This window comes from Pelophylax lessonae (genome assembly GCF_965119305.1).
Source record: "Pelophylax lessonae genome assembly, chromosome: 3".
NCBI lineage: Eukaryota > Metazoa > Chordata > Amphibia > Anura > Ranidae > Pelophylax > Pelophylax lessonae.
In genome coordinates this window covers 438,930,041-438,955,586 of record NC_138770.1, presented here as the reverse complement: position 1 = coordinate 438,955,586, position 25,546 = coordinate 438,930,041, and the positions used below count along the sequence as shown (strand labels likewise).

The 25,546-nt window shown below is 43.5% G+C and overlaps 1 protein-coding gene across 1 annotated transcript in view; it reads left to right on the top strand.

The window, feature by feature from the left end:
• Positions 1–25,546, top strand: part of LOC309550570 (interleukin-20 receptor subunit alpha-like) — a gene marked incomplete at its 5' end in the record, with an annotated part of 106,595 nt that overhangs the window by 69,750 nt on the left and 11,299 nt on the right. Inside the window, 2 exons of the mRNA XM_082250918.1 lie at positions 6,701–6,846; positions 16,557–16,677. Coding sequence (XP_082107044.1) covers positions 6,701–6,846; positions 16,557–16,677 — 267 coding nt within the window. The remainder of the gene's footprint in view (positions 1–6,700; positions 6,847–16,556; positions 16,678–25,546) is intronic.

Below are 25,546 nucleotides of genomic sequence, written 5' to 3'. Positions count from 1 at the left end.
AGAACCATGATTTCTTAGAGCCCACCCTTTTATCTTTTATAGAAAGGGAGCTGGTTATTTATTCCCTGAAATAACTGGCATGTATGAAAAGTAAAAACATGGAGCTGCGCTGATCAAGTAGGGCACATACAAAATAAAAAATATATAAAAAACACTCCAAATGAGCACAATATATAAACATAAAGTGACTTGCAGTGCTGGGAAGGACACAGCTAGCAGTAGTATAATAAGAACAATTTGGTATATAAAGTGACTTCAGTGCCGGGACAAATAGTGATATCCAAACTTAGAAACCATATATAAAGGTGATGTGCTTACAAGTACAAGTAAGGTGACTTTAGTGAGATTTAAAGACTGGTGATTGGATGTCAATGAACAAAATAAAATAATACTCTTGATCTAAAATAGCTGGCTAGAGCCAATATTCAATGATCCAGTGAAAAATAAATAAATAAGTACTCGTGGCTGAATAATCAATATTGTGAGCGGTGGTAGGGTGACATAAAAAATAAATATATATATCCAGGTGTAAAATTGATATGGTAATAAAGTCCAAGTAGACTAAATAAATAATAAACAAATCACGCCATAAAAGTCCAATAAATTAAATAAATGTGCAGGCTTGTGAGAGGGGTCCCTACAGGGGGTGCTTGTAAACAGATCCAAGGGGGGATTTTGACAACAGTGGTGGTCAATAGTGCAAAATGGGAATTCTTCCGGGTGTACTACACCCTTACCATACTGCTGTAAGGTTACAGCAAAAAAGCAGGGGAGGTCTCCTGACCCTCCAATGGTCATCAAGAGGGGGTTTTTTGTGGGAGCCCGAGTATCTGTAAATACCGTCTGTGTGGAGTCCTTGGCGTTCCAATGGCCTTCCAGGGGGAATGCAGGGTGTCTATCGGAGCACATTTTCGAATGGGATGCGGGACAGAGAAAGAGAGGCTCTCCTTGTGCAGTATTTCGGTATAATTGAATTAAAAAATAGCAACTTACAATAAAGTAGACTGGAAAAAGTAACGGAGAGCTGGGGCTCTGACTCGAGGCCGTCCGTGTATGCCGCACTTCCGGGTTTGCCTTTTGGTTTGAGACATAGGCAGTTGTGTGACAATAGCGAATGATTATTTGCTATTGTCACACTGATTCTCCTCCTGGCCAATCAGGAAATGGGTCCTGAGACCCGTTTCCCGATTTGCCAAAAGGAGAAGCCATGCTATAGGCCAAGGAGGAGGAAGAGGAGGGAGGAGACACAGGGGAAGCCCGACCCACGGAGGAGACTGAGGGGGAAGCCTCTGCCGATGCGGGGGGAGGTATGGTGTGCGTGCTGGTGTGGTCCATCTGCCGCCCTCCCCCGGCCCATGGAGCACCAGCTGCCACTGCTACAAGTCCAATTGCTTATGGCAGTGGCAAATTTTAGACTAATCCCTAATGAAGAGAAATGGAACTTGACCGTTGAGCAAACAGGCTGAATAGCTTTGTCAATTTTGATACACACATTTCAGGTTGTTTGAATATAAGTAACCACAGACTTTGACCCAAAAGGGATGTGTAAAACCACTTCTGGACCCTGGCTTTACCCTCTTAATGACCAGGGCATTTTTTGCGATACGGCACTGCCTTATTTTAACTGACTTTTGCGCAGTCGTGCGATGCTGTACCCACATTAAATTGATGTCCTTTTTTTCCCACAGATAGAGTTTTCTTTTGGTGGTATTTGATCACCTCTGCAGTTTTCATTTTTTGCGCTTTAAACATAAAAAGAGTGCCAATTACATACAACTTACAATAAAGTAGACTGGAAAAAGTAACGGAGAGCTGGGCCTCTGACTCGGAGCCGTCCGTGTATGCCGCACTTCCGGGTTTGCCTTTTGGTTTGAGACATAGGCAGTTGTGTGACAATAGCGAATGATTATTTGCTATTGTCACACTGATTCTCCTCCTGGCCAATCAGAAAATGGGTCCTGAGACCCATAGTAGTTGAGTTTGAATAAAGACAATAGTCCATCCAGTTCAACCTGTGTAGGTGTGTGTGGACGTATTCATTTCCCATACCCCTGAATGTTTTGATCTTGGAGCATGGGCGTCCACAGGTAGGGGCAAGGGGGGCATATGCCCCCCCCCTGGAATCTCAACTTCCCTTTTCAAGTGGTTGTTAAGCCACTTTATACCATCCTGTCTGGTCTGTTTAATAATCCTGTGTGTCTGTGTATGTGTTTTAAAAAAATAAGCTGTTTTTTACCAGTTTTCAGAGGGCTGAGCACCGCTCACGTGACTCTCTCCTCTCCCTATCTGACAGCTGCCCACAGTGGGCGGGGCTGAGGATTCCTCACTGATGTCAGTCGAGGAGGGAGGAGGAGGGGAGGGGGAGGGGAGGAGAGAGGCAGCCGGTCATGTAAGCAATGAGTGGCGCTCTGAAAAGTTATAAAGAATGGCTTATTTTTTAAAACACAGACAGAGGGGCACACAGGATTATTAAACAGACTGTAGACAGGATATGAAACTTTAAATTAAACTACAGCAGCAGGAGGGGAGGGGAGGGGAGGGGAGAAGGCACTGACACAGGAGCAGACAGGCAGAGAGGGAGGGGGGGGGGAGAGAGGACAGAGGAGGAAAGGAGGGCTGCCAATGACAGAGGCACGTAAACTGACCACATTGTCAGGGCTCAGCAGCCATTGTATACTGTGGTCAGTTTACAGAGGGGAGGACATAGCCAAAGAGGATCAGCCAGCTATTTTAGGTGATAGAAGGGGCCAAATTACACAGCAAAGCACTGTGCTGTATAACATGCTTTTTTAGATTAACAAATGCAAATCAAAAATAAATGCTGCTGTTTGCTCTTTAAAAATAAATACTCAAAATAAGTATAATAACTAAGGCCCTCCCCTTAAGGGCGGAGCATGGGTGACCTTAAAATGATGCACCCCCCCCCCTGAAAAAAGTTCTGTGAATGCCTATGTCTTGGAGATGCATGTTGAAGAGTCTTTTAAAAGTAGCCATACTCCCTGCAGTTACTACCATTTGTGGAAGCGAGTCCCACAATCTTTTTGCCCTTACTGTAAAAAACCCTTTGCGTAGCCTGAGGTTAAATTGCTTCTCCTCTAATCGCATTGAATGGCCTTGTGTCCTTTTGCACTCCTTGTGACTGAATAGTTTTTTTTCTATGCTGAGATCACCGTTGAGGTATTTGTAAATCGCTATCATGTCCCCTCTCAGACATCTCTTCTCTAGGGAGAAAAAATCAAGCGCTTGTAAATGGTCTTCATAATTTAAGTCCTCCAATCCCCTAGCTAGCTTAGTTGCCCTTCTTTGGACTCTTTCCAGTTCCAGCACATCCTTTCTGAGGATTGGTGACCAGAACTGGACAGAATACTCCAGGTGTGGTCGGACCAGAATTTTATAAAGTGGTAGGATTATAGATTTATTTCTGGAATATATCCCCTTCCTTATGCATGCCAATATTCTGTCAGCTTTGGCAGCTGCAGCTTGAAATTGCATGCTATTGCTTAGTCTATCTCCTACTAAGACTCCCAGATCTTTCTCCATTCTTGATTCCCCCAGAGGTTCCCCTCCTAACGCGTATTTTGCATTTATGTTTTTAGTCCCCAAGTGCAATACCTTACACTTCTCCACATTAAACCTTATTTGCCACGTAGTTGCCCACTCTGTTATTTTGTTCAGGTCATTCTGTAAGATTTCTGCATCATGATGTGAAGTTAACGCCCTGCTTAATTTTGTGTCATCTGCAAAAACTGAGATTGAGCTAATGATTCCATCCTCAATGCTATTTATGAATAAATTGAACAAAATTGGTCCCAGGACTGAGCCTTGGGGCACCCCACTTATCACTCCAGACCAGTCTGAGTATGCGTTATTTATTACCACCCTTTGGACATGCCCCTTTAACCAGTTTTCTATCCAAGAGCAAACCTTGTGGTCTAAGCCTGCAGAACTTATTTTGTAAATTAATCATTTGTGGGGGACTGTATTGAATGCCTTAGCAAAATCCAGATACACCACATCCACAGGTCTACCCCTATCTAGCTCACAGCTCACCTCCTCGTAGAATGTTAACAGATTGGTCTGACAAGAACGTCCTTTTGTAAACTCATGCTGATTACTGCTGATGATAATGTTGAATTTAGCAAATTCTTGGATATAGTCCCTTATCATCCCTTCCATTAATTTACATACTATTGACGTTAGGCTGACTGGCCCATAATTGCCCGGGATATGCCTCTGCCATTTTTTGGATATTGGTACCATGTTAGCTTTCCTCCAGTCATCTGGTACAGTTCCTGTCAAAATGCTATCTGCAAAGATCAGGAACAGTGGTCTAGATATAATTTAATTAGTTATTTGAGTACTCTCGGATGTACGCCATCCGGGCCTGGTGATTTATTTGTGTTAATGTTATCAAGGCTTTTCATGATTTCACCCTCTGTTAGCCAAAGCTGCATGTCCTGTGAAGTACTGCTAACCATACAGTCGTGGTCAGTATATCCCTCCTTTTCCTGTGTAAAGACTGAGGAGAAGAATGCATTTAGCACATTTGCCTTCTCTATATCCTCTGTATCCATCCTCTCTTCATTGTTAATTATGTGTGCAACATGCTCTGACCTTGTTTTTTTGCTATTGATATATTTAAAGAATTTCTTAGGGTTCCTTTTACTTTCCTCAGCTATATGTCTCTCAAAGTCGATTTTAGCCTTCTTGATTTCGTATTTACATTTCTTATTCGATTCCTTGTATTGGTGGAAAGCCGATAAAGCCCCCTACGATTTATATCTCTTAAAAGGCCATTTTTTTTTCCCCTGATAAGTTTTTTTTACATTACTGTTTAGCCACCCTGGTTTGGCCTTGGCTCTTCTAAATTTGTTTCCAATAGGAATGCACTGTGAGATGCTTTTGTTTAATATGTTCCGAAAGCTTTCACATTTTTCCTCCATGGTCAGTGTTCCTAGGGTTTGGTCCCAGTCTATTTTCTCTATCTTTGAGCACAGTTTGGGAAAGTTTGCCCTTCTGAAGTTTAGGGTTCTTATATTCCCCTCTTGCCTTGCTATCTTGTGATTTACGTTAAATGTGATCATCCTGTGATCGCTAGAACCCAAGTTGTCCCAGACTCCTATATCTGAGATTAGATCTGGATCATTAGTAATTAATATATCTAGCATTGCATTCTTTCTAGTAAGAGAATCCACCAACTGGGACAAGTAGCTGTCCTGTAAGATATTCATTAAGAGACAGACCTTTATTGAGTGTGCAGTCCCCTCTTCCCAGTCAATGTCGGGATAATTAAAGTCCCCCAATATAATGACTGGCCCCAGTTTTGCCGCATTACCCAACAGTGATAGAAATTCCAGCTCAACCTCCTCCCTTTGGTTGGGTGGCCTATAACATACCCCCACTATTACTTTCCTCTGTACTTCTTCCCTATGGAGTTCTACCCACACGGATTCTAACTCTGTACTCATCCCTTCCATAATGTTACTCCTCTCTACCGCCCTTACATTATTTTTGACATAGAGACATACCCCTCTTTTTCCTTCCCTTCCTTTTGATACACAGAGTACCCCTGGATATTGGCCAGCCAGTCGTGTGAGGGGTCGAACCAAGTTTCTGTTATTCCCACAAGGTCTATGTCCTCCTCATGTATTAACAGTTCCAACTCATCCATTTTATTAGCTAGGCTCCTGGCATTTGCATATACCCCTCTTAGTTTTGTAGAAGTGGATAGAGAATTGTACTTAAGTTTATTCCTGTTTGGTCTGAGGTTTGTCCGCACAGACCCCCCAGTGGTTGTCACTATGGTTCTACTGTCGCTGCTGACACCGATAATACCTTCTGCCCTTTACTCCCTACTAACTGACTCTACCTCTGAGCCCCCCCCAACACCTAGTTTAAAAGCCCCTCCAACTGTGTGGCCATCTTTCTCCCCAATAGAGCTGTACCATCCCATTAAGGTGCAGCCCATCCTTACTAAAGAGCCGGTAGCCGACTGAAAAGTCAGCCTAGTTCTCCAGGAACCCAAACCCCTCCTTCCTACACCAGTTCATCTGCCAATTGTTCAATTCCCTAAGCTCCTTCTGCCTCTCTGGTAAGGCTCGAGGCCTCAATCTATTCCCTAAGTCCCTAAAATCCCAATAATCTGTCCACCCGATCCGCGATGTGCTGAACTCAAGCTCCCGGGAAACAAAATACTGTTTGGCTACCACGATCGTTTTGACAGATTGCCCTCTCTGTCCTCTTGATAATTGAGTCCCCTACTACCACTACCTGTCTAACCTTACCTGAGTCACGGTCCACCTCCTTCCTGGAACGGTTGCTCCTCTGGCAGCTGGGAGAGGGCGCCTGCTCCAGCACTGCCGCCCCTGAGCTGATATCCCCATCATCATGCAACTTGGCATATTTTTTGGGGTGTACCAACTCAGCGGCTGGGCGGCAAGAGCTTAAATAAAGCTATTAAAAGGCTATATATGGGCTGCTTGACTCAACATAATGCACGTAAACGCATGAAAATGTACTGCTATTGTCTCTGGATATATATCTCTGGATAGTTTGGGGCTGCTCTTTAGGCCGTGTATTAAATTCAAGTTGACCACTACATATCTAGCTAGTAATTTATTATTTTCATTTTCTGTGGAGCACGTACCAACATAATATTAAATACATGTGTTTTCTGTTTCATTTGCTATTTTTTTGTTAGCGCAAATTGGTCCTCCCACAGTCAACTTGACTCCTAGTAAGGCATCCATTGAAATTCAGCTGACTCACCCTATTAAATCACTGCATAACATTTTTGAAGGACTAAAGTATCAAATATACGTGAATGATATAAAGAAAGAAACTGAGGTAAGTTTTTGAAAGAGTAGCTTTTTTTTAAAATATAACATTTTAATGTAAAAAGTTATAGGATGCATAATTAAACTAACCCTGTCACAATCATGTACAATTCATGTTGAGCACATGATGATGCAACCACCTCACAATTTATTTTGCTATGCTACATGCTGTGTAACTGTGTAGAAGAACTGTTTTACTTTGAAAAAATGGCACTTTCAACTGTTATGTGGCAGCGATTGTGACATCAGAAGTCGGCATTTTTGGAAGTGTGTAGCTGAGACTTCAGAGAAACATTCCTGACAGTTCCTTTAGTTAAATTCCTTTTTGTTCAGAGCCTATAGGACAGCGTAGAGATAATGGAGTGGATCCCACCTGTTTATTCTGTCTGCCTAAAAGGACTTAGTAGAGCTGACTGCTGCATTGTAAGTGCCACATGATCTCTGCATAGCTGCTCATCTGCACCAGATTTTGCACTCTCCAGTTTTAGTAAATCAACCCCATTGTTTTCAGCATAGCTATTTCTTAGTTGACATCCATAAAATAAACACCAATGTGTCTCAGATGATGAAAATGATGACCCTGCTGGCAGCAAGAATTACTACACATCCTAGAAAGAGTGTGTCAGGACTGGATCAGATGGAGACATCTCAGGTTACTCCATCAACCAGTCAACGGACTCAGTGATCTGTTATAACTGTGAGAGGATAGGTTGCACCAAGCACACCAGCACAAATCTGCTGGGAGTTAAAAAAAAGGTTAAATCAGTTGAACCTAAAGGTGAAGAAAAGCTTGCAGAATTTTCAGAGCAGACCAAAGGCTTTAGTGAAGGAGTCAGTTGAACTCCCAGTTGAAAAGCGAAATCCAGTAAATCTAACACCATATTAAACCGCTCCTAAATCTTTCCACTCAGCTACTTCTTTTAAGGGCAATCGAGAAATAATACTTGTGTCTGCCTCAAACTCACCTAAGTGGGTCATAGACAGCAAAAACAGCAGCTCAAAGAAAATCTCATTTTCAAAGAAAGCCAAAGCCCATACAGAGGAAAGTTCCACAAAGGAAATTCCTGAAGCCAGAAGACAGGCATTTGTGCAACATAAATAATAGGACTACTGACCAACAATAAAAATGAAGCTTACCAAAGGGTCTAGTTGGAAATTCGTTTGTAGTGTCAGTAAAGATGGAAGTGCATGGCAAAGCAGTGCTTGATACTGGTGCACAGATTACCATATTATGCAGAGATTTTTACCAGTGGTATTTGAAAGATTGCCTGTTGCAGGAATTGGTAATCTGGAATAGATTTTTTTCTATTCTCTGATCACCGTTGAGGTATTTGCAAATCGCTATCATGTCCCCTCTCATGTGTCTCTTCTCCGGGGAGAATAAATCAAGTATTTCTAAACGCTCTTCGTAATTAAGGTCCTCTAATCCCCTAATAAGTTTTGTTGCCCTTCTCTGTACTCTCTCAAGCTCCAATACATCCCTTCTGAGGACTGGCGACCAGAACTGGACAGAATACTCTAGATGTGGTCGGACCAGAGTTTTATAAAGTGGTAGGATTATAGTTTTATCTCTGGAATACATCCCCTTCCTTATGCATGCCAAAATTCTGCCGGCTTTGGCAAAGTTTTGGCATGCATAAGGAAGGTCTTTGGCATGCATAAGGAAGGTCTTCCTAATTATTTGTGCATGGGCAAAATTGTTTCTCTCTCTTGTTAATGCCATGCTTACTGCCAAGTGAAGGGTATGTCTTCTTACCTATGTCATGTTTGCTGTCTTCAGATTCTGCAGTCTAATACCAAGTTTTCCCCTTTGGGATGCTGCATGTTAGACAGCCCAATGGCTTACTGGATATTATTAAAAAGACTTTATATACTTAAAGAAGTTCTTTAAGTATATAAACAGTAAGAAAGCGAGGTCAGAACACATTGGCCCCATAAAAGATGACAAAGGAAATATGGCCACTGAGGACAGGGAAAAGGCGGAAGTGTTAAATAATTTCTTCTCTTCAGTCTTCACAAAAGAATCGGGGGGCTACACGAACCCAGCTTGTAAGGCCAATCTAAACAACACACCTCGGGAAGTGCCGCCATGGCTAACAGAAGACAGACTTAGAACTAAACTTGAGAAACTTAACATAAATAAATCACCGGGACCGGATGGCTTGCACCCGAGGGTTCTTAAAGAGCTCAGCCAGGTGATTGCCAGACCATTATTCTTGATCTTTAAGGATAGTTTACAGACAGGTATGGTGCCAGCAGATTGGAAAAAGGCCAACGTAGTACCAATATTTAAAAAGGGGCCGAGGTGTATCCCGGGTAACTATAGACCTGTCAGCCTAACATCTGTAGTCTGCAAGATTTTGGAGGGGATGTTAAGGGACCACATACAAGACTTTAGTAATGAAAACAATATAATTAGTAGTAATCAGCATGGATTTATGAAAAATCGTTCTTGCCAAACCAATCTATTAACCTTCTACGATGAAGTGAGCTGCCATCTAGATAAAGGTAAGCCAGTGGATGTGGTGAATCTGGACTTTGCAAAGGCCTTTGACACCGTTCCCCACAAACGCTTACTGTACAAACTAAGGAAGGTAGGTATGGACCATAAGGTGAGTACCTGGATAGAGAACTGGCTCCAGGGGAGAGTCCAGAGGGTGGTGATTAATGGGGAGTACTCGGATTGGGTGGGGGTGGAAAGTGGGGTCCCCCAGGGTTCTGTCCTGGGGCCAATCCTGTTTAATTTATTCATAAATGATCTAGAGGAGGGGATATCGAGTACAATCTCAGTATTTGCGGACGATACTAAACTAAGCATGCCAATATCTTCTATACAGGATGTGGAAACCTTACAAGCGGACCTAAACAAAATAACGGGGTGGGCAACTACATGGCAGATGAGGTTTAATGTTGATAAATGTAAAGTAATGTACTTGGGGGCCAGAAACCAGAAAGCAAGCTACTCACTAGGGGGGGAACCTCTGGGGGAGTCTAGGATGGAAAAAGACTTGGGGGTACTGGTAGACAACAGGCTTGGCAGTGGCATGCAATGCCAAGCAGCTGCAAGCAAAGCCAACAGAATATTGGGATGTATAAAAAAGGGGATTCACTCCAGAAATAAAGAGATTATTCTCCCGCTCTACAAGACTCTGGTCCGGCCACATCTGGAGTATGCTGTCCAGTTCTGGGCACCGGTCCTCAGGAAGGATGTGCTGGAATTGGAAAGAGTCCAGAGAAGGGCAACAAAAATAATTAGGGGAATGGAGGACATCAGCTATGAGGAAAGACTACAAGCACTGAACCTATTCTCTCTAGAGAAGAGACGTTTGAGGGGGGATATGATATCAATGTACAAATACTGTACTGGCGACCCTAGCATAAGGAACAAACTATTCAGAGTAAGGAAATACAACAAGACACGTGGCCACTCACTAAAACTAGAGGAAAGGCGGTTTAACCTTAAAATGCGTAAGGGGTTCTTCACTGTAAGGGCGGTAAGGATGTGGAATTCTCTTCCACAAGCAGTCGTATCAGCAGGGAGCATTGATAGTTTCAAAAAACTATTAGATGGGCACCTTAAAGACCACAACATACAGGGGTATACAATGTACGGTTAAAAGCAAACACACACACACATCATAGGTTGAACTGGATGGACTGATGTCTTTTTTCAACCTCACTAACTATGTAACTATGTAACTTGGTAACAAGAAGCATTTGGTTAAACATGTCAAATCTAAGTGTAGGGCTGAATTGCAGTAGTCATACCTGCGGTTCATGAGCAAAGGACTCAGAAAGCTTTAGGAAGGTTTTACAAAAAATCAGCAAGGGTTAGAACCTTTCAATATGAAAATGGGTCTTGGTGTTGGTCCCAACCGTGGAATATACATTTCTGGCTCAATGTAAAGGTCCGTTTGAAATCCTCAAACAAGTCAGGGAAGTATACTATAAAGTGTTTCAGCTCAGAAAGTAGAGGCCAGAACAGGTTTTCCATGTGATCTTCACCAAACCATGGAAGGATAGAGAGTGTTTGGATTGCTCTAGCTAGCCCACTACCCCCAACTGGTTCGTCGGTGACAGAAGTTAATGTGGCTTATTCAAAGCTCAAAACCAGAAAGAAAAACAGTTCCTGCAGCAAAACCAGAAGATCTTCTCAGAGCTCCCAGGTTGTACATCCTCATTAGACAAAACATAATCCCCAAACCCAAGGCTTGTGTTCACCTCAAGACTTATCGAATTCCAGAAGCCAGAAGACAGGCTATAGAAGATGAGGTGAAGAAAATGTTAGCTCTTAAGAAAATAGAGAAGTCCAAGCGTGAGTAGTCTAGCCTAAAAGTACTTGTTACCAGACCTAATCTTGTTCCGCTTCTGCAATTATTTTTGGAAGCTAAATGAGGTATCAAGGTTTAATGCCTATCCCATGCCCTGGGTAGAGGAATTAATAGAGAGATTAGCGCTGACCTGGTTCATATCCAACATGGAACATTCTAAAAACTACTGGCAAACCCTTGCACTGACCAAAGAGCTTATGGCAGTATGTCTGCATGCTGTTTGATTTGCAGCCCCCCCCCCCCCACCTTTCAAAGAGCTAGGGATAAAAACCTTTGGCCACTACAGGAGTATGCAGTCACCTACCTAGACGAAGAAGTCATTTTTAGAACAGACTAGGAAAGTCATCTATCTAGAGTATAGGTGTTCCTGGATGCCATAAGAGAGGCAGGGTTGAAAGCCAATTAAAAAAATGTGCTATAGACATTAAAGCCTGGTATTTGGGCTACATCATTGACAGAGGTTGAAGCTATCAAGGAGTGGATGTAGCCAGTGACCAAAAGACAAAAAGGGGAAAACTTTCCTGGAAATGGTCAGCTACTAGGAGGTTTTTTTTGTCACCATTGTAGTCTTTTGACTAGGGTGAACAGACGTCTCCAGTTTCCGGGAACAGTCCCCGGATTGAGGACACTGTCCCCGCATTTGTCCCCGGATTGCAGGGATGGTGCTAGGTGCAGGGCTGATATGGGCGGGTGATGAGGCAGAGGGCATTGCCAAAGCCAATGGCATACCATTGCTAGCGTTGCCCACTGTGTCAGCTTTAATTTGAATCGCTGGGCACCCACCGTCAGCCAAAGTCCCTTCTCCTGGTTTTGCTCCTTTGATAGAAAGCACACTCGTCCAATGCCGGGACGTCTGCTGTCTATCATAGGTAGGAGCTGATCCAGGAGGCAGGGCTTGTGTGACAGCGGGCTGGTGAGACTGCATTGCTGGACACTGGTGAGGCTGCATTGCTGGGCACTGGTGAGGCTGCATTGCTGGGCACTGGTGAGACTGCTTTGCTGGGCACTGGTGAGGCTGCATTGCTGAGCACTGGTGGGGCTGCATTGCTGGACACTGGTCAGGCTGCATTACTGGGCACTGGTCAGGCTGCATTGCTGGGCACTGGTCAGAGTATTGGTGGTGCTGCATTGCTGGGCACTGGTGAGGCTGCTTTGCTGGGCACTAGTGAGGCTGCATTGCTTGGCACTGGTCAGGCTGCATTGCTGGGCACTGGTCAGGCTGCATTTATGGGCACTGGTCAGGCTGCATTGCTGGGCACTGGTCAGGCTGCATTGCTGGGCATTGGTGATGCTGCATTGCTGGACACTGGTGAGGCTGCATTGCTAGGCCTTGGTGAGACTGCATTGCTGGGCACAGGTGAGACTGTATTGCTGGGCACTGGTGAGGCTGCATTTCTGGGCACTGGTGAGACTGCATTGCTGGGCACTGGTGAGACTGCTTTGCTGGGCACTGGTGAGGCTGCATTGCTGAGCACTGGTGGGGCTGCATTGATGGGCACTGGTCAGGCTGCATTGCTGGGCACTGGTCAGGCTGCATTGCTGGGCACTGGTCAGGCTGCATTGCTAGGCACTGGTCAGAGCATTGGTGGTGCTGCATTGCTGGGCACTGGTGGGGCTGCATTGCTCAGCACTGGTTAGGCTGCATTGCTTGGCACTGGTGAGACTGCATTGCTGGGCACTGGTGGGGCTTCATTGTTGGACACTGGTCATAGCATTGGTGGGGCTGCATTACTGGGCACTGTTGGGGCTGCATTGCTGGGCACTGGTCAGGCTGCATTGGATGATGTGCACTGGTGAAGCTGCATTAGATGGGCACTGGGGAGGCTGCATTTCTAGACACCAGCGAGGCTGCATGGATGAGTACTGGTCAGGCTGCATTGCTGGGCACTGGTCAGGCTGCATAGATGGGAACTGGTCAGGCTGCATAGATGGGAACTGTTCAGGCTGCATGGATGGGAACTTGTCAGGCTGCATGGATGGGAACTTGTCAGGCTGCATTGGATGGGAACTGGTCAGGCTGCATTTCTGGGCACTGGTCAGGATGTATTGCTGGGCACTGATGAGACTGCATTGCTGGGCACTGGCGAGGCTGCATTCCCTTAAAGATGTAAGGCTATATTTGGTATAATAAAAATTACTGCTTCACAATTTACCCAAAGGTTAGCACAGTAATTTTTATTATACCTACTCATAGTCAACTATATATATATATATAGTGCACTTGACTACTTGCGGCTACCTTCATCTAAAATACGTGACCTAGGCGCGAGTAGAATCACTTAAACTAAGGCTATATTTGACCTACAGGTGCGTCTCATAAAATTAAAATATCATCAAAAAGTTAATTTATTTCAGTAATTCAATTCAAAAAGTGAAAACACAATGGACCAACACCAGCAGATGGCATGACTTACCAAATCAACACAGAATGTGGAAAATTTTGCATTTCATTTGGAAATAAAGGTCCCAGAGTCTGGAGGAAAAGTGGAGAGGCACAGAATTCATGTTGCATGAGGACCAGTGTGAAGTTTCCACAGTCAAAGATGATTTGGGGAGCCATGTCATCTGGTGTTGATCCACTGTGTTTTATCAAGTCCAAAGTCAGCACAGCCCTCTACCAGGAAATTCTTGAGCACTTCATGCTTCCCTCGGCTGACCAGCTTTATGGAGATGCTGATTTCATTTTCCAGCAGGACTTGGCACCTGCCCACACTGCCAAAAGTACCAATACCTGGTTTATTGATCATGGTATCACTGTGTTTGATTGGCCAGCAAACTCGCCTTACCTAAACCCCATAGAGAATCTGTGGGGTATTCTCAAGAGAAAGATGAGAGACACCAGACCCAACAATGCAGACAAGCCGAAGGCCGCTATCAAAGCAACCTGGGCTTCCATAACACTTCAGCAGTGCCACAGGCTGGTTGCCTCTATGCCACGCCACATTGATGCAGTAATTTATGCAAAACAAGCCCCGACCAGGTATTGAGTGCATACAATACTTGACATGGACATATTTTTCAGTAACATAACATTTCTGTATTAAAAATCCTTTTTTTTATTAGTCTTATGTAATATTCTAATTTTTTGAGATACTGAATTTTGTATTTTCACTAGCTGTACGCCATACTCATCAAACTTAAAAGAAAGAAATGCTTGAAATATAGCACTCTGTGGGTATCGCATCTATATGAAATATATGAGTTTCACTTTTTGAATTGAATTACTGAAATAAATTAACTTTTTGATGATATTCTAATTTTATGAGATGCACCTGTATATATTTATGGGTAAAAAACCTGAAGTGAGGATTTAAGGAGCACTAAGTGGTGGTGGCGTGGGAGTGCACAAGGAAATGTTTGCAGCAAGCACCGTATGGGACTTATTTGTAGACATTAGGCTTGCACTTACATTTAAAAATTTGGTTAATTACTATGAACTTGGTTGATTTTTATTTTTTGATGAGTTGTATTATTTTTGCATCACATTGGAAAAAAATCAATATTTAAGCACTAAGGTGAAATTATTAATTTTAATGTAGCACTGCACTTGATTATATTTGATATTGTTTTAATGTGGGAACACATGACAGTGTGAGCAAGCTGCCTTATTATACTAATAAAACATAGATTGTAGTGCAGGAGTATCACACACATATTTTATTTACTGGATAAACAGTGCTCCCTGGATAAACAGGACCTCCAATAAAAAGGGACCTACGCCCCGTTTCAAGAAGATTCAAAAGGTGCACCATAGTTCTTTTAGAATAATCATGGCGTAAAGAATAGTAATTTCAGCCAAAAATGTATAATAGTGAATTGAGAGGACAGCCCTGGAATCAGCTTTTTTTTAATGAAAATGTCCCAGACAGAGTGTCTGCATAGGTTGAAGTGTGTATACAAACATGTGCATTTAAAATCACCCTTACCTTTTCTGCTAGCGTTCCCAAAGCAGGTTGTTAGTATTATCCAGGGATTTTGTTCATAGAGAATAGGTGCAGGAACTCTCCCATTTCGAGTCACCCTTGTCTCTGCCCCCTACCCACCTCTGAGCATCGTTCCTTAGTTCCACCCCTTATCCACCTCCCAGTATTGCAGCTTTTAGAGAATACAGAACCAAGTATCATTTTGTGGTGCTAAGTCCTTCGTATGAAAATTGTTATTAATAACAAAAAAAGACGTATAATAGATCCCCTGTAGCCAGCAACATTAGACCCCCCTGCAACAATAGACCCCCCCCCCCCCGCAACAATAGTCTTCCAACAGCCAGCATCAATAGACCCTTTCCTCAACAGTAGATCCCTTTCAGTAATAATTTCCCCTTAGCAACATTGGATCCCTCACTAGCAGCAATAGACCCCCCACAAAAATAGATCCCCTCCAGCAAAAATAGATTTCCCAGTAGCCAGAATCAAAAGACCCTCCAGCACACCCGGCACCCCTTGTCATTACATACATTCAAAGCTTGAGGTGCCAGAACTGCGTTTCCGTTTTTACCGCTGGAAAAAAAAGCCCAGGTATTATCTAAGAAGACTTTTCTCTCTTTTCCCTTAAATACCTCCATTGTTTTTTTCAAATATACTAAGTGCAACTACTTGCCAAGTCAGAAAACACAAATAATGTCACAGACTTGTGATATTATAAAACAAACTGTGCAAGATAGGCAACGGAATGTCAGAGCAGGAGTCGTGGATGTGACTGGGTAGCCTACATGTCTCAATGTGAAGTGGCTTCCCATCTACCTATGGATCACAAACTGCTGAACTAGAGGTAGCTTCTTTTTGAAGAAAGAATCCTGTAGCTGAAATAAGAATTGTTAGTACTTTATAGAATAAATATTCCCAAACTAGGCAAACATATGCCACTCACTCCTCTGCAGTATTCCAAATACTGTAACTTCAAGGGCACTGTGATCCCACACAAAATTTCTGGCGTGCAGAAAGTTTGTATCTGGCAGTCAAGAACTCTATGTCCAATCTCTATAAAAATCACAGAAGACAGATGAATTGACAAATACTGTACTGACTTTCAAGAACCCAGACTTTGCACGTATGTAAACAGATTAACCCTGGCCTAAGACACCATGGAAACCAATGTTTCTGCAGTGTTCTTTTGCTGATTAGGTAACATTTTACTCAAAAAATCTTAGAACACATCCACATCAAATAATAGTGTAATTTAATTGGGCTGGAGCAAATTTGATAAATAACTGGCAGGGCCTGTGGCTTTTGTGCCCTTTTCCTGGTTTCCTTTTACCATGGCTGGTTAAATATTATTGGATCAATAGTTTTGGTAGGCACTGGAGGGAACAAAAGATTTACACATTTGTTTGTAAAGAAGCCAAAACAAAACATATATTTAACATTCATGACTATTCTAAATTCTCTTCTAGGTTCCTTATTATAAGATTGAAAATTTAGACCCAAATACAAGATATTGTGTAACTGCAAAAGTACTCTGGCTTCACAAAATCGGTGTTCGGTCAAACAAAACATGCATTACAACAAATGCAGGTAAAAGAGATGAAAGAATTATGTATGTTGGATTTGTAGCATTTATATGTAGCAGGATTTCCAGGCATTGGTCCTGATGTGGGTCTGCCATGGTCACCGGTAACACTAACAGCACATTTAAGCTGAATGCCCAAGTGTGAGGTTTGAGACAATGATGAACAGATGAACAGTCCGACATCTTTGTTCTGTTTTGTTTATTTTATATGGGGATGGGAGAAGGGAATGAGTGGGATACTCCTCTGGCTCAACTAGGTACAAATCGGGACACTTTGTGAAAAATGCCTTTCAGCGCTGACTTGACGCAGGCTGAATGCCGACCAACGCTTGCTGACGCTTGAAATCACTGACTTGCTTATACTGTACTGAAGACTGACTTCTGACACTCTGGTTAGCTCAAAAGTCCTTGACACTGCTCCCTCCAGTCCTTCCTGACTGAGATAGCCTTTAGTAACACTGCTGCTGCTGCAACTCTCAACACTGTACCCTGCACGCTGTACACTTCCACTGTACATTGAATACTTCAGGGCCCAACCACTGGCACCCCTTTACTCTTCAGGGTCAACACTGGCACCCCCTTTTACTCTTCCTGTACCGGCTAGCTAGCTCCTGGATCCCTCTGACCTTATCCGGAGTGGTCCCCTTTCGCTAGGCAGACCCCCAGGGGCAGTTTGCAGTACTCACGACTGGGAATGCTTTCCTGAAACTCGTCCCTTCTCAGCTCTGCTGGTCCTCAGCACACCGGATCCTCTCTGCAGCTCAGCTTAGCCCTTTGTCACCTCAGGCAAGCCACCTGGGACACCCGATTCCTCTTGACAGGAGGATAGACAGCCGTACTCTCCCTCCTCGGACTCTGCTTCCCGCCAAAGATGCTGCGTCATGTGCTCCCCTCAAACTTATACCCACTCCCAGAATGCTGTGCAGCAGAATCTGCCTTTCTGGGGTAGATACAAGCCTGGGTGTGCCATTGGCCAGGTTTCCTCCACTGCCCAATGAGAGCCCTCATTGAGTACAGTGGGGAGACTCCCCATTCTCAACAGCCCCACCTGGGAACCATGACAACCTAGCTGAAAATCATGGCCCTGGTGATAACCAGTCAAGGCCTACTACACTTTACCTAGCACCTACCTTGTAGGGTGCTACATATATTGTTATGATTATCTGGTGAAACATTTGAAAACCAAGAGGGAGTTACCATTAAATTGGGAGATTCACATTGAATGTGCTTGCAGTGCTCGGGAAAGAATAGACTCAACTCATTCAGCTGAAACACGTTCTTTTCAATAACACTATACCATGTGATTACTATTTTCAACTATTATTTGCTCTCATTGCTAAATATATTTTTATCTGTACAGAAGACAAGATGGTAAGGTAAGTAGGCTTCACCCTATTTTTAATTACTCTCTGCTATTCCACTGTCCAGTGAAAGTGTAGTGATGAGCTCAGGTGTGTTCGGAGTAGGATTCTAACCCATGTGTGCAAGCCTCCCAGAAAGCTATCATCTTTATGGGCTAATCATCTGCGGACGGGGTATTCCTGGCCCCACAGCTGCACATATACAGTACATATACAGTACATGCCCTTGATATTAGTGTGGCTACAGGGCAGCAAATGTACCAGCCACAGATAAATGGCCCATATATGTCAAAGCTTCCTGATGGGCTTGTACATGTGCGTTTTGACCCTACTCCACACATGCCCAAGCTTATCATTAATGGGCAGTGTGACGGTACTAACCGTCACTATGTGTGACGGATCACCCTGTCCCTGGATTGTAAACCCCTTTGTGTCATTTTCCTATGAGTTTGGGACAGTATATGCATTACCAGTATCTCTCAGGGAATATGGAGATCTATCTTATTCCTATACACTGTAAGGCACAGGAAGTGAAACTCCTAATTTGGGCGTCCAGGAAATAGGAGAGACACCGTGTCTGCAAATTCAATGTGTATTAGCTGCAGACAGAGGGGGGGATAGTTTCCAGCAGCCCCCTCCTAAAGAATGTCTACTGATTAACTAAGTGCTTCTGTCTAAAATAGGACAGTATGTTAATAGGGTCTGAGACTATTGATAAGTATGTTAATGAGCTCACCTGTCTGTAATTACACAGTCATTGTTCATGTGGTATTCTCAAAGTATATATAAGTGTTGTGTTTCTTTCAATAAATGAGAAGAGAGTTACTCATATTTGGGGGGGAATTATTGATGTGCTTCATGTATGGCGGATTGGAGTGGTCGATAGCTGTCCGGGTGTTCGGGAGTGGATTATCCTAGACGACTGTAACCCCTTTCATACTTTGGGGTGTCATAGCAATTGGTGGCAAGCGACGGGATGAGTCCCACCGCCCAGAACAGCTACCGATGCAGTATGAGGAGCTGAAACGGATTACCCTCAAAAAGTTATTGCAACGTAGAGGACAACCAGCAGGTAATTTAAAGAAACGAGAGATTATTGCTCAAATTGTTGGAGATGGATGCAGCACAAGAAAGGGAGAGAGCTAATGTGACCGGCATCTTGGATTTAACACCCGAGGAAATACAATTTAACTGGGCAGTGCAAATAAGGCTGGCACATTTTGGCCCCAACCCTACAGCTGACATTGTGGAACGAGTGCAAGCAGCGGTAACAGCCCAACTGCAAGGAAGAGGAGCGGCAGCAGCGGAGGTACCCCATAATAATGTGGGAAGAAAGAAGGTACCTTTTGCTGCGTTTAAAACTTTTGTGGAATCTGAGGGGGAGATTGATGGATTTTTGGCAGACTTTGAAAGGCAGTGTACCTTACACAGGGTGCCCACGGACGAATGGGTCACCATCCTCTCTGGGAAATTGTCCGGCCGGGCCAGCGATGCTTTTCGGGCCATCCCAGAGGAGGAAATTATAGATTACCAGGCCGTTAAAGATGCCCTGTTGGCCAGGTATGCAGTAACGCCAGAAGTATACCGGCGGAGGTTCAGAGAGACCCCCAAGCAAGCGAGTGACTCCTATATGGAGTGGGCATGCAGAGTACACCGTGCAGCAACCCACTGGATGGCAGGATGCCAAGCTGTATCTGGGGAGGAGATCTTACAAGTGTTTATGTTGGAACATTGCTTCAACAAGTTACCTGCCGGGGTCAGAGAATGGGTCCGGGACCGTAAACCCTCCACTTTCCCGGAAGCCGCTCGATTGGCAGATGAATATACAGACGCTCGTAAGCTGGATGATAATGTGCCCAAAGCTCCTGCCAGGGTGGAATACCGACAAGCAGCACCCACCAATACTACTATTTACCAGGCTCCAGCACACCGCACCCCGGCTTTGCCTGCAACTGACAGCTATGCCCAGCCACCCCGTTTTAACTCCAGGGATTATTCGCAAGCCATCCGGTGCTTTGGATGCAAACAGCTTGGGCACAAAAGGCCGGAGTGCCGGTTGAACACAGCCAACCAGGCGCAGTCATGGAGACGGCCAGCCGGCGGAAATCCACGCAACTACCAGCCTGCTGCTCACTGCATTGAGCAGGAGGAATGTTGGGGCGTCCTCCATGAAGCAGACCTGGTCCAAGCCGCCCACTACTACCATGGCCACAGGCAGCAACAACCTAGCCTCAGGCCAATGCTCAAGCCCCGGATTACCAATCTTGGACCACCCCTACCACAGAGAGGGGGGGGACTCCTCCAACTCGCAGGCACGCAGATACCAATCCCGCAGTGGGGTACAGTGCTACAGGTGCAAGCAGGTTGGGCACTACCAACGAGACTGTACCCAGAGCAGGGACCAAGCTGCATGGATCCGACCAGGGTCACCCCCTCCAGTAAAGACAATGGTCCCCTACTATCACGCAGAGGCTCCCCCAGTCATACCAATATTCAAACCCACCGAGGTGCAATTGGGTACCCTTCACGAAGCTGACCCAGTGAAAGCCGCTACAGAGAACCGCCAGCACCATTGCCAATCTGTCCAGTTAAACGGAAAGCCTGTGCGAGGTCTCCGAGACACGGGAGCCACTCTCACTTTGGTCAAGCGACATTTGGTCCCAGATGCCGCCCGAACTGGAGGTTCAGTAGTGGTACGGGTAGCAGGGGGAGGGGTGCACCAGATACCCACTGCGAGGGTCCACTTGAATTGGGGTGCTGGGTCAGGTCTGATTGATGTGGGGTTGATACAGGAGCTCCCCACCGATGTCTTACTGGGGAACGACCTAGGCCACTTGACCTCAGCGTTCCTGCCGGTCCAGATCCCGGGCCCACATCACGGAGACGTACTTACATTCTGAGGTCCAGATGCTTGAATGTTTGGATGGAGTGCGGTCACATGGGATAGGTTTTGGTTTAGGAGGGGAGGGCCATGGCAGATTTACTTGGAACTCCCTGGATTGACTCTTTGGGACTTGTTACCCGACTAATTCAGGCACAGACCAGTTGGAGGTCTGGTACCTGGAATTAGTCTACCTTTGGGGGGAAGAGATGTGACGGTACTAACCGTCACTATGTGTGACGGATCACCGTGTCCCTGGATTGTAAACCCCTTTGTGTCATTTTCCTATGAGTTTGGGACAGTATATGCATTACCAGTATCTCTCAGGAAATATGGAGATCTATCTTATTCCTATACACTGTAAGGCACAGGAAGTGAAACTCCTAATTTGGGCGTCCAGGAAATAGGAGAGACACCGTGTCTGCAAATTCAATGTGTATTAGCTGCAGAGAGAGGAGGGGATAGTTTCCAGCAGCCCCCTCCTAAAGAATGTCAACTGATTAACTAAGTGCTTCTGTCTAAAATAGGACAGTATGTTAATAGGGTCTGAGACTATTGATAAGTATGTTAATGAGCTCACCTGTCTGTAATTACACAGTCATTGTTCATGTGGTATTCTCAAAGTATATATAAGTGTTGTGTTTCTTTCAATAAATGAGAAGAGAGTTACTCTTGATCGAACCTCACTACAGAGCCTTGTCTCGTATTTGGGGGGGAATTATTGATGTGCTTCATGTATGGCGGATTGGAGTGGTCGATAGCTGTCCGGGTGTTCGGGAGTGGATTATCCTAGACGACTGTAACCCCTTTCATACTTTGGGGTGTCGTAACAGGCAGTAAAAGTACTCTTGCTGGACAGGGAATTGGTAGTTTGTTGAGCTTAACCATACAATCAAGGACAGCTTTGCCAAAGTAGGAAAGTAGAACTTAATGAGAGAGGTGCACAATTTAGCTTTTTGGTAATAGCACGCCTGTTATTGTCTCTTCTTTTAGGCTGGATTTTTACTTTTAAAAGTTTAAAATGCAGTACAGGCTCACTTAAAGTTACATTTTCTAAATATGCTAAAACTTTTAATTATTGAAAGAAGAAAGTACATCATCTACCTTACCTGTGCATCTACATTTGATGTTTTGTATATGAATATATTAAGTAGTGAGAGTACTGTTCACATATAGTAGAATAGTTAGGTAACCACCATACACTACAATATCCATGTATAGGAGGAATTGGGGACACTAGGGTATAAACTTGTGATTTGAGTCAGGGAAGTTGAACATACTACTGTTTTCAAAAAAAACTACACATCCTCAAATATTTTTAGAATTACCATAGGGTGACTTAGAACCTTCTCCCTCCTGCACATTTCTTTATCTGCTCAATACATTTATCTAAGTTAAACAAAACAATCATTTTCAGGGCATATACTGTATATGGCTAGTTGGTGACAATAAAAAGTAGTGGTTGGCACGCAAATCAGGCTTACTTAAACTGTCTTTGGACTATACAATCTGATTGTACAATTTTTTTCAGATCTACCATCAGCTATGTGGTGCAAGCGCCTGCCTAATTGGATGCTAGGGATTAACCAAATGTACCCAAGTTCAGTGTGAGGCGGGTTCCGAAAACTTTACTGATGTTTGGATGCTGAATCCGAACCTCAAAAAAGTTGATAGAAGGAACGTTAAAAACCAATCACTTTCTAGGATATACTCTAGGATATTCTAGGATATTGTCAAACAAATGGAGTTGTTTGGCACTACCCTACCTATGCCAAAGCAAAGAAAAAATAATTAAAACTGCATTTGGCAGGGAGTAGCGATTTTAATAATGCTTAAAGTGAAATATGAAAAATGTAAACTTTGTTTTAACAAAGTGCCTCTGTAGTGCTCTTTACCTGCCTGTGAAGTGGTGCATCTGTATGATGTATACCACCTACTACAGCAAAACTGAAAATTACGAAAAAAAAATGCTGTTTAAATTTAAAACTCCCAAAAGCTTGGGCTGGCTATGTCTTGTACATTTTTCCTTTAGATTTACCAAAACCAAATAATATGAGGTCAAACCTAAACACTTTAAATTTGTATGCAATCAGGCAGGCCCTTGTACTACTAATTTAAGGTAAATCTTAAGGAAATTGAATAAGAGTATTGTATAAAGTTTGGCTCTGATTGTAATGCATCTATACCAGACCCTTATCCTAAATGATAGACTGATATAGATGTTAACTGCTGACTCCACACACCAAACACATGGTGTGTGGTTTCCCCTAAAAGTACATAGAGACAAACCAGACCCTTCATCTTGATGAGGTATATGAGCCAGCCTAGCAGGCCAGAAAAAAAAGTAGGACGGGGTACGACGAGTGTGTGTTTCCCTCTCACTAAACTATAGCAGGCCACGTGACCTCAAAAGGGGACACCTTTGGTAAAGCACCTTGTCCCTAATATTATGAGGACAAAAGTGTCTTCCCCACAAACTCTGAGGGTGGAGAGTTTATCTGGAAGCCCCCTTTAAAAACAAAGAGGACCCGCAGATACCGTTTCTCTCCATGTAAATAAGTAAGGGGTTCAAAGTATCCCTACACATTCACACAAAATAGTGAAAGGTAAATAAGCATATTCACAAAGATTTTAACCAGTTCTTGTTTTAACTCCTTGGAGCCGGTGCCTCTGGGCCCTTTAAGGGGGTTTGGATGTCAGGAGGTGGAGCGACATTTATAATCATGTGACCGTTGGGATTGGCTTCCATAGCAGTCACATGATGGGAAAGCTCCCGATTGCAAGTAGAGATCGGGAGCTTTCCGTTAGCTGCTGGTAACTGTTCCGGGAGTGCGCAGGGCGCGCAATACAGCTATTTCTGCATTAATGCATGCAAATATGTGGCTGCCCGGTGATGAGACCCACCCGCCGAGTGGCCACGTATTTGCATGCGGCCTGAGGCAGAGGCTAAAAAAAAAAAAATCTACAATGTTAATTTATCATCAGTCACATTATCCTGCAATGCCGATCTTCGCCATTCACAAGGAAAGACTGACATCAACCAACGGACATGTCTAAACCAGTCAGTACATTCACTGCAAAGTCCCCACTGCTAAATATAAACAAATGTAAATGTAAAGAGACGGGGTCTCCCTGGTGATGTCATTGACCAAACTTGCTATATTTGATCAATAATGAAAAAAGTTTTAGCGAAGGCGCCTGGCCCTAATAAAAAGATGTTAAAAACCTGCTGCCCTTTTAATTGTTTACGAAACAATAAATAGGTATATATAATTGGTAAAAAGGCGCTGGTGATCTTTTTAAAGTGCTAAATATAAATAATTAAAGTGTAAAATTGTTTTTGTAAATTTCAGTACAAACATAAACCGTGCATATATAACCTATATATAAAGTTGGTAAAGTGCAAGTGCTATCCTTTAATAGTGCAAAAAATTATTGCAAAAAGATTATTAAAGTGCTTGCTAATGCATCCAAAAAATATATATATATATCATCAATCGTGTCAACAATATATAGTGCCCACTATTACCGTGCTCAAAAAAAATGGTTTAAAGGGCTTAAAGTATTTAATAGTCCAAGACAATTCATGCAAAAAAAACTTTTTTTAATTTAATTGCTTGGATCTGTGGTGCTCCAGGTGGCGGGGTGTGTCACTCTTTGCCTCTTACCAAGTTGAAGCAGGTCGCAAGGACCCCCCACGCCTGTGATCCCTTTATTTAGGTGGATCAGACCTCTTAATCGACTCCTTTTTCAGAATATCCTGCTCCTGTGCGTTACTCGTACATATGGAAGTACAGTCCGCATATATTTGGTTGTGCCCTCCTGGCACTGGGCAATTGGGCAATTCGTATTAGTTTTGTGTGGGTATTAGGAAATCACCATCCGAGGATCTGCAGTACCCTCCTGTGTCTCCTTTCCCCTATTCACATACGGCGGTCGGCTTGTGTCCCAGCCTGTGCTCCAAATGCCTTCACTTCTTACTTCCGGGTTTAGTAGAGACCACAATGCATTTCGCTATGCTTGCGTCATCAGGCCGCCACCCGGAGCACCCCACCACCTGGAGCACCACAGATCCAAGCAATTAAATTAAAAAAAGGTTTTTTTGCATGAATTGTCTTGGACTATTAAATACTTTAAGCACTTTAAACCACTTTTTTTGAGCACGGTAATAGTGGGCACTATATATTGTTGACACGATTGATGATATATATATATTTTTTGGATGCATTAGCAAGCACTTTAATAATCTTTTTGCAATAATTTTTTGCACTATTAAAGGATAGCACTTGCACTTTACCAACTTTATATATTGGTTATATATGCACTGTTTATGTTTGTACTGAAATTTACAAAAATTATTTTACACTTTAATTATTTATATTTAGCACTTTATAAAGATCACCAGCGCCTTTTTACCAATTATATATACCTATTTGATCAATAATGTCAGCACTATACCTGTCCCTACAGGGCCTAGGTTTCCAAGCCAGTAAATGAATGGGGCTGGGTAACATCACTGGTCGTTAACAACTGTTAAGACCGTTTAAGACGCATTAAGAGGAATGCCCAAAAGGCTAAATTCAGTCTGATTATATAATCAGATTGTAAAGAATTGGCCAGTCTTAAAGCAGA